This window comes from Trematomus bernacchii, unplaced genomic scaffold (genome assembly GCF_902827165.1).
Source record: "Trematomus bernacchii unplaced genomic scaffold, fTreBer1.1, whole genome shotgun sequence".
NCBI classification, from domain to species: domain Eukaryota; kingdom Metazoa; phylum Chordata; class Actinopteri; order Perciformes; family Nototheniidae; genus Trematomus; species Trematomus bernacchii.
The window spans coordinates 153,472-162,902 of NW_022987469.1; the positions used below are offsets into that span (position 1 = coordinate 153,472).

At 41.4% G+C, this 9,431-nt stretch overlaps 1 protein-coding gene across 1 annotated transcript; it reads right to left on the minus strand.

Annotated features, from left to right (window-relative positions):
* Positions 1-536: 536 nt before the first annotated feature.
* pck1 (phosphoenolpyruvate carboxykinase 1 (soluble)) lies at positions 537-7,648 on the minus strand. Its single transcript, XM_034144572.1, has 10 exons — positions 7,543-7,648; positions 6,656-6,937; positions 5,180-5,364; positions 4,678-4,881; positions 4,161-4,348; positions 3,914-4,076; positions 3,332-3,556; positions 2,851-2,982; positions 2,622-2,717; positions 537-1,795 (listed from the first exon to the last, which is right to left on the minus strand). Exons 2-10 carry the CDS (start codon positions 6,877-6,879, stop codon positions 1,335-1,337), a joined length of 1,878 nt encoding a protein of 625 aa, XP_034000463.1. The 5' UTR covers positions 6,880-6,937; positions 7,543-7,648; the 3' UTR covers positions 537-1,334.
* Between the last annotated feature and the right edge of the window lie 1,783 nt (positions 7,649-9,431).

The window sequence follows — 9,431 nt, forward strand, 5'->3', positions numbered from 1 at the left end:
ACATGTTTCCATGCTTTAATGTTCAAAAAGCTCTTTATTGTTCTCATACTGCCTGTGCTGCAGCACCTCTTTTCACCCTCTGTCTGAAACCAGAGCCCAGTCTGCTCTGATTGATTAGCTGGTCCGCTCTGTTGCGGTTATTAAATACAAAAGCTAAGCTCAGGTGAGAAGAGGATTAGGAAGAACTCTGGAAGCAGGAAAAGACTAACGAGGCTGATGTAGAGCAGGTGTGCAGGGTAAATGTCTTGTAAATGTCTATACTGTAACTATGTAAATGTATCCTGTAAATATAATGTATGATGTCCTTTATTGTTTTATGTTTCATGTGGAACCTATATGCTGCAGGTCTCCCTTGAAAAAGAGATCTATGATCTCAATGGGACCAATCTGGTTAAATAAAGGTTTGAAATGAAATGAAATGAAAGGCTCAGGAAGGCAACAGGAGAATCAGCAAAAAAGTCTACAAACCATTCTAGTCTTGACTGAATGTCTATGGGACACATAATATATCAGAAATAACAATGACAACAGCAACATGACTTAATAATTGACAACACTTTTATTGTCTTCTCCCTTCTCTGGGGTCTCAAGATGGCCCCAAAACAGAACCAAGAGAAACCAACAGTGTATACAAATAAATTAAGAATACAAACAGGAACAGAAAACGACATTCACCCTATGTTAGGGGGTTAAACAATACTGGAGCTAACATGGACTTATTTACTCTTTCTGTGCTCTCCAAGTCCACATGGCAATGACAGTGTGATGTGCGCTCATAATAAGTTACTATTAAATAGTAGAATTCAGAAGTACAGTAGGGCAATACATTAGAACAACAGTTTAAAACAAAGAGCTGTTACAACAGCAAGGGAATCATGGAAAGGAAACATTTCCCTTGGCACATTCTCTCATACTGTTAGCATAGTGAGGAATGTTTCTGACTACAATTTCTTTCTACACTACAATTTTCTATCATTTATCTTATCATCCCCAGAACAAATTTAAAAGTCTTTAAAATAATTGTCCTGGGGAAAATGTTGGAGGATTATAGTTAACGAAAACATTGAAAACAGTCAAAAAGCTTTAATATTAAAATAAATGATCTGAGGACAAGTGTTCCCCTTTCATGTAGTTGTAAGACTCCACCGACTTCAATGATAAGGATACTATATTGTTATATGTCTTCCTGGAACTCAGAACGTTGTTCTAGAGTCACTAGAAACTATTACCATTTCTGATATGTAGTTCTTGAATCAATAAACGTTTGCTTTAGAATATCTGGTAAGTCTTATAGATTCACTAGAAGTCTTTATTCAAATGTCTTATATTTTGTTCTAGAATAACTGCTTCACTCTCTGCTCCAGGAGCTCCAGCTGCCGGGCCACCTCGTTGGGCAGGTCGTCGTTCACCTGCGTGGTCAAGTACTTCCTAACATCGGCCACCTCCCTCTGCCAGAACTCCTTATCCAGGGAGAACAGCTGGCTGAGGTCCACCTCCTCCTCCAGGCCCTGGAGGTTCAGGTCGTTGCAGCATGGCAGGTAGCCCACCACGGAGGTCATGGCGCCGGCCTCTCCATTCAAACGCCTGAACATCCAGTCCAGAACGCGGATGTTGTCTCCGAAACCGGGCCAGAGGAATCCAGCGGTGGGACTCTTACGGAACCAGTTGACGTGAAAGATCTTGGGGAGCTTGGCACCGGGGCGGTCGGCCATGCTCAGCCAGTGAGAGAGGTACTGGCCGAAGTTGTAGCCGAAGAAGGGGCGCATGGCGAAGGGGTCGTGCATGATCATCTTGCCTGCAGAAAGGAAGGGGGACAAGGAGCAGAGATTGGTACATGTCTTAAATATGTATTACCAGAGATGGCAAAAGTACACACATCCTTTACTCAAGTAGAAGTACAGATACTCGTGTTTAAAAATACTCTGGTAAAAGTAGAAGTACTGACTAAACTTCTTTACTCAAGTAAAAGTAAAGAAGTATGGGCTTTGAAATGTACTTCAGTAAAAAGTACCCATAACTAGCAGATGTTTTAAAGAGTACCTGACCTCCCTTTATATTAATAGAACAATAATGTCATTGTTAGCTAATGAATGTTTCCATGCTGAACAACGGCAACATGACAACGTTTTCATTGATCCCTCTTCTTTAGAGAAGACCAGGAAATGATGGATACACGGATCGTGTTCAAATCAATAGGCACGCAATGACTCTAAAGAATAATGATCACGCCACCAAACACACATTCAAACTAAAGGAACCAGCCTGTTTGGAAAATGTAAGAAGTAGAAAGTACAGGTATTTGTGTTCAAAATGTAAGAAGTAGAAACTACAGGTATTTGTGTTCAAAATGTAAGAAGTAGAAAGTACAGGTATTTGTGTTCAAAATGTAAGAAGTAGAAAGTACAGGTATTTGGGTTCAAAATGTAAGAAGTAGAAAATACAGGTATTTGGGTTCAACATGTAAGAAGTAGAAAGTACAGGTATTTGTGTTCAAAATCTAATCAATGTCCAATCAAGCAGCCTTTAATGTCCTCATGGTGAGTAAACTCCCTAAAATGCATTGAATTAAGGTGAGATAAATAAAAAAAGCTCTCTTGTCATGAGAATGATTAGATACTGACCTTTGTGCTCGGCTGCAGCGGTGGCCTCTGACCTCATGGCTGCTCCAACAAACACACCGTGTTGCCAGCTGAAAGCCTCGTATACCAGAGGGACACCTGAGCGGAAGAATAGTCATTTATTAGATTCATATTTTGTCATCATTTTCTCACATGTCATTATATCTTCTTTCAGGCCTTTCCTTTTGTTAATTCATTGATCCCACTGCATACTGTTTCTATCTTTGCTCACCTTCTGGCCTTCGTCCTCCGAAAATGATGGCCTCAATGGGGACTCCCTCCGGGGATTCCCACATTGGGTCGATAATGGGACACTGCCCGGCTGGAGTGCAGAAACGAGAGTTGGGATGAGCGCAAGGTTCGCCTAGAAAGAGAAAGAGAGACATGAGGGTAAACTTTATTTCCCAACATTCTTATCTCCTTACCCCTAATGCGTGTGATGTTCTCTAGCTTGTCTTGTTGCTCTTTGAAACACCAGTTTGATAACTACTCCTGTATCTCTTCAGTGATTTCTTTGAAAAACACAAAAGCTATCTCTGACCTTTGGTCGACAGGATGGCACTTCTACAGATTGGATCATCTAAACAATTGGCCTTTCTAACTTCCTGGTGTGTCAGCCTATGTTGACTTTCCTTATCCCACCTACAGTCTTTGCAATGCCCTCTGTTTTCTGCAAGCACAGTAGAAATAATAATGAAGTTAAAAACTCTTACCATCCTCTGAGCTCCAGGGCTTGTTCTTCCAGGAAGTGATGGTGACTCCTTCAGGAAGTGCCTGGTCCATTCCCTCCCAGTACACGCCGCCATCGCTGGTTTCCGCAACATTGGTGAACACTGTGTTCTTAATGATGGTCTCCATGGCGTTGGGGTTGGTTCTAACTGAGGTGCCGGGGGCAACTCCGAAAAAGCCATTCTCAGGGTTGATGGCACGTAGGTTTCCTACAGGGAACAATGGAAATAATGAGTGTTAGAATTGATAGTTTGTATTATTATTATATTTGCCAAGGAGGTTATCTTTCTGGTTCAATTAGTTAGTTTGTTTGTATCTCAGGCAGGATTAGGAGAAAACTACTACCCCAACATTGGTCCCAACGAATGGTACAACATTGTCCAACAAAGAACCCATTACATTGCGAAGTGGATCCAAATGACAGGATGTGTACATACATCATGGATTCACTTATATAATCGGCCTTAGAGGAGGTCCGCGCTCCACGAATACCCTTTCAGTTTTAATTGTAATCCTATCATCCCACATGGGATTAAATGAGCTTCCCAAAGTCTTGAGTCCCTCACCTTGGTCGTCAAACTTCATCCAGGCGATGTCGTCTCCCACACACTCCACCTTCCAGCCGGGCAGCGTGGGGCAGAGCATGGCCAGGTTGGTCTTCCCACAGGCGCTGGGGAAGGCTGCTGCCATGTACTTTTTCTGCCCTGCAGGGTTGGTGACACCCAGGATCTGAGGAGGAGAAACATTCGGTTTAACAAATTGTTGTGGGAAGTACTTGTAATGATATATTGTGAGGTTTTTTTCAGATCTTACCAGCATGTGCTCGGCCAGCCAGCCTTCTTCCTTGGCGATGCATGATGCGATGCGCAGAGCGAAGCATTTCTTCCCCAGAAGGGAGTTTCCTCCGTATCCGCTGCCGAACGAGACGATCTGCCTGCGGTCCGGGACGTGAGCGATCAGCGTCTGCTCCGGGTTACAGGGCCAGCTGTTCACCAAGGGCTCTGCAAGACAAAGGCTTTACTTTAATCAGTGGATAGCATCAGTGGAGGAGGAATGTTTTACTTCATTTAGAGTCCTGGTAGAACTTCAACGATAAGACAAATTTGTCTATTCAATCGGTTCATCGTTAATGTCCATTTTCATGCAAAAATGGCAAAATATGTTGTAACGTCATGCTTTTACCGTTATTACATATATTATAAGTAGTACCAGTGGTACTAGTGTATATCATTTATCAAAATAACCCAAAAAGTACTAGTTATTTTTCCGAGCCTTAGTGCGGATGCATGCATGTAGTTAGCTGGATGTTGTTTTGATGTTGTGGACGTACTCTTCAGCGGCAGAGGACAGCCGACGGAGTGCAGACAGCGGACGAACTCTCCCGTCCCCAGAGCGGACAGCACAGACTTCCCCATGCGGGTCATCACTCTCATACTGGCGACCACGTAGGGGGAGTCGGTCAGCTCCACCCCGATCTTAGAGAGGTGGGACCCCACTGGACCCATGCTGAACGGGATCACATACATGGTACGACCTGAGGAGAGAGAACATTTAAATGATACCTTAGTTTCAACGAGGCTGTGTGCTTCACTACAGATGAAATGTAAAATATTGACTTTCAGGAACCAAATGAACACATTTTGCAGTGAAATACTCTTATACAACCATCCATTTCCAAATCTACACACCGATTCAAGTATTAAGGAAACATGGTTCTGCTTTGTTCTACCTTGGGAAGGGGTATCTTAACCTTTTTGGAGAGTTCTGTGCCTCTATTCACTTGTTCATCCTGTCTGGTTAAAGGAGATGTGTCATTTTGTTCTCCGTGTTACCTTTCATGCAGCCAGGGAACCTTTGGGCCACGGCCTTGTCGAAATCTTCAGGGGACATCCAGCGTCCCAGCTGGCTGACCTCTCCGTCCAGAGGGGTGGGCACTGTGTCCCTCTGCTCCCGGGTCACAATCACCGTCTTACTCTCCACACGAGCCACGTCCCTCGGGTCGGTCCTGGCCAACCAGCTGCAGGAAGAGGAAGAGGAAGAGAGAGGGTGAGACTTTTTGTCTTTTAACTTTCTTTCATACGTTCGCAAGATTGATACATTGAATTTTCTCCCTTTGTTTGCAACAAGAAGTTGTAGCTAAGGAGGTGGAGTTGTCGTCCACCAGTGGCTCGGAAGTTGGAGCCCCAGCCCCAACAGTCTACATGTGGAAGTGTCTTGGCTGAATGTGTGTGAACGCTAACTTGAAACTTCAAAAGCACTTTGTGTAGTCGCAAAGACTTGAAAAGCTTTATGTCTATTTACCTTTGACTTTTTATGCTGCTACTTATTTATTTTAACAGTTAAAAAAATGGTGTAGTTATTTGATGTTAATTACCGTGTGCTTGCCTCTTTATTCAATATTTTAGTTTGCCTTTCATCTGCCTAAACCATGAGTTTTTTATTCCTTCCTCGAAAGGATTACTATTTCAGATTTATCAGATTTGGGATTTTTTGTGTTTTGCATTAGGATGAAGCAGAATTGCTAGTCACAGTAATCTGCCTCCTGTTCACCTGAATGTTTGTGTGACAGCGGCTGCTTGTCCTGAAGGAGCTGGACTTTCTGGTTCTTCAGAATGCCGACCTTTCACACGCGTGTTGTTTATTTCAACAGCTGATGACGAGCAAGAGCTTACTCTTGCACACTGTCTCTAGGGACAACAAGACCGTGCTCTCTGCCAACTGCTTTGGGTTTACTCTGTCTTTGTTACAAAAGCCACCACAGCTGATAGTAAAAAATCCATATTTTGTATTAATTATCAGAATCTTTAAAATAACCAAAGCTTTAAGATAATTGTAGTGAAGTAAAAAATACATTATTTTTCCTCTGACATGTGGAGGAGTTAAAGTACACATCAGCATAAAGATATTTAGGTAAGTACCTCAAAGTTGTACCTAAATAATATTCTTAGTTACTTTCAACCACTACTGAACATCCCATAATTACACATACTAGCTGTTGTTCTTATTTTTCTGTAGATATTTGTTTGAAATATTATTTATATTTTTTAATGAGTATTCATGATTGATCTGGATAAAAAAACGTAAGATATGAGTTACATTGTTGTAGTGGCAGCTTCGTTTAACTTATTTATCATGTGTAAGTATTATTTCCATTGTAAATACTTGTTGTTTTGTGAAATCATTTTGAAAAATAAATCCCACAGAAAACTGACATTTTAGACAACTGAAAGGGTTCAAGTGTGCTGATGTTTAGAATATTTGCTTTGTGGCCCCTGTCTCCAGAATCCTCTGAATTGAATCCCACCCACCAGTTCTCATATTTGCGGAGCTTCTTGATCAGGCCCTGCTCCTCCAGCTGGGTCAGGACGGCCCGGTTCTCCTCCTCGGAGCCGTCACAGATGTGTAGGGCGTCAGGCTGGCACAGAGTCACGTTCAGATCCACAAACTCCTTCAGGGCCGGGCTGAGGGCGCTCAGGTCGCCCTGCAGGACCCTCGGGCTGCTCTGGTTCTGAGAGGGGAGCTGAGGAGGCATGCTGCTGGGGGCTGGAAGGCTGGAGGGTAGAGAGAAGAGACAGGAGGAAGAGTGGAGTCTGGGGAGAAGATTCAGGGGGGAGAGGGTAAAGCAGAGGAAGAGTAGACATAGAAAGGGTCAGAGAAAAGTTAGCAAGATGGGACAAGGAGAAGGAAAGAGAGGAGAGGTGATGGAGGATGGAATAATACATATGGATATAGAGAAATAAAAGGAACAGAGAGAAGATTTAAAAGAGAGAAAGAGGAATAAAGTTTAGCACATGAATACAATTAAAAAGTGCTTTTTGAGTATTATACACTTTGTATACATAGTGCACTTTACTACAGTCCTGTTAACAATAACGTGATATATTATTTTTGTATAATGATCATTGTTGGAATAAAATAAATACAAAAATAAATAAATTATACATTTGATCTATAGAGCAAACTTCAATGTACTCAGCATTTGTATTTACAGGTCAACAATATCATTAAAAAGCAAATAAAAATAAAAAGAAGCCTGAGATCTGAGCGTAACATTGGAAATGACTGCTTCACTAAAAGTTGAATTAAATGTTAAATAAATAAAAAACTGCTGCAGACTTACTGTCCGACATAATCCCCCCCTCCTCATCAGATACCCTCCTCACATTACACAGTGGAAACAGAAGCGTCAGGTTACCTTCAGGAGTGTGTGCAGCAGAGACTCTTCAGCGGAGCCTCATCAGATGACGTTTTTTCCAAAGAGCTGAGGACTGTTTCTCCTGAGTGAGTTGTTTCTACTGAGAGAGTTTCTCTCTTTATACCCGGGATGTCCCACAAGAGGGGGGGGGAGGGGGGAGGGGGCTTGTCCTCTGAGCTATTTGCATGAACCTGTTGTTCCATGCTCATCTAAAAAAACACAGTGTCACAATGAATCATTTATCAGCGTGACGTAACGTCTTCCTCACAGAACCGGTTCCCTCTGCCAGTCAGTCAGCCCATCAGAACACGTCACTGTCCCTGGGGAATGGAGTTTTAGGAGAGTTGCTCTTTAGAAACTAAAACTAAAATTAGGATAATAAAAAATATTTATATAAGAAGTTAAAGTAAGATGTGCAATTAAAACATAATATAAAATAAAATTGATTAGAGATAATTATATTAACATAAAAATGTAAGTGACATTTTCAATCTAATATTTGAATAATTAAATTAGAATAAAAATATTGTTATAAATATAAGTAAAATATTTATTAAATAAAATAGAGGACACCTTAATATAAATAAAAAAGATTAATTTGCAGAACTGTATCCTGTTCTGGAACTGTATTACTATTTTCTTACTTATAATATCCCCAGCGTAGCATCAAGACACTTTTTTATATCAGAGTATTTCTATGTTGTGGTATTTGTACTTTGCTTTACATCTGAGTACTTGTTCAAGACAGACAGATTTTACCTCAGCACTAATGCCACTACGTTCCTCCATAAAACACTTTTAGTCATGAAAGGAAAAGCCAGTGATAACGTGTGTGTGTGTGTGTGTGTGTGTGTGTGTGTGTGTGTGTGTGTGTGTGTGTGTGTGTGTGTGTGCGTGTGTGTGTGTGTGTGTGTGTGTGTGTGTGTGTGTGTGTGTGTGTGTGTGTGTGTGTGTGTTTCTCACCAAAATCCTCATGCTTCCTTTTTGATGTGAAAGCAACCCGATTGAAGTTAGAACGCCAGTAATGAATTGAATTTAAACACTGAATTTGTGATGAGCCCAGGTAGAGCAAACACTCCTTATTGTGTTGTTAATGCTGCAAACTAGATCATTGCTTAAAATGTACAGTAATAATCCTATTGAGTATTAGTACACAACTGATATTTGGTAATATACCCATATACAGCTCTGGGGAAAAAATGAAGAGACCACTGCAGTATTATCAGTTTCTCTGGCTTTACTATTTATAGGTTTGTGTTTGAGTCAAATAAAAAAATATATATGTTATTCTATAAACTACTGACAACATTTGTCTTTGTTTGAATTCATCAGACACTGGAATGGAATGGCTGCCATACACCTAGAGATTGAGATTTAAGAACAATTTGGAGTGGTCTCTATTTTCTTTTAAATGTATCTTATCTTTTTTGTTTTTGTTTAAATGATAATGAAACCCAACTTCCCTCGTGGATAAATGAAGTATTCTGAATCTGATTCTGAGTATTGCACAGTTGATGAATTCATGTAATATAATCTCTGACCATCAATTGTGAAATATGAATTAATAGTTATATTAATTCTCTCTCTCTCTCTCTCTCTCTCTCTCTCTCTCTCTCTCTCTCTCTCTCTCTCTCTCTATGAACTTTGACCCTCAGCACTCTCTGATGTAAGGTCAGGGTTGGTGTGTGACGTGGGCAGCGCCTTGCTCTGATTGGCTGATAGACGGGGGCTCGCCTTATGACTAAGGTCATGCAGGGGAACGTGTGTGTGTGTGTGTGTGTGTGTGTGTGTGTGTGTGTGTGTGTGTGGTGTGTGTGGTGTGTGTGTGTGTGTGCTTGTGTGTGTGTGTGTGTGTGTGTGTGTGTGTGTGTGGTGTGTGTGCGTGTGTG

Excerpts from the sequence above, each read along its gene's own strand:
- pck1 (XM_034144572.1), bottom strand. The coding sequence starts at position 6,879 with ATGCCTCCTCAGCTCCCCTCTCAGAACCAGAGCAGCCCGAGGGTCCTG. Across the intron at positions 4,349-4,677 it reads CTGTCCTCTGCCGCTGAAGA|AGCCCTTGGTGAACAGCTGG; the intron begins GTACGTCCACAA and ends TTTGTCTTGCAG. Across the intron at positions 1,796-2,621 it reads CGCTGCAGCCGAGCACAAAG|GCAAGATGATCATGCACGAC; the intron begins GTCAGTATCTAA and ends TCCTTTCTGCAG.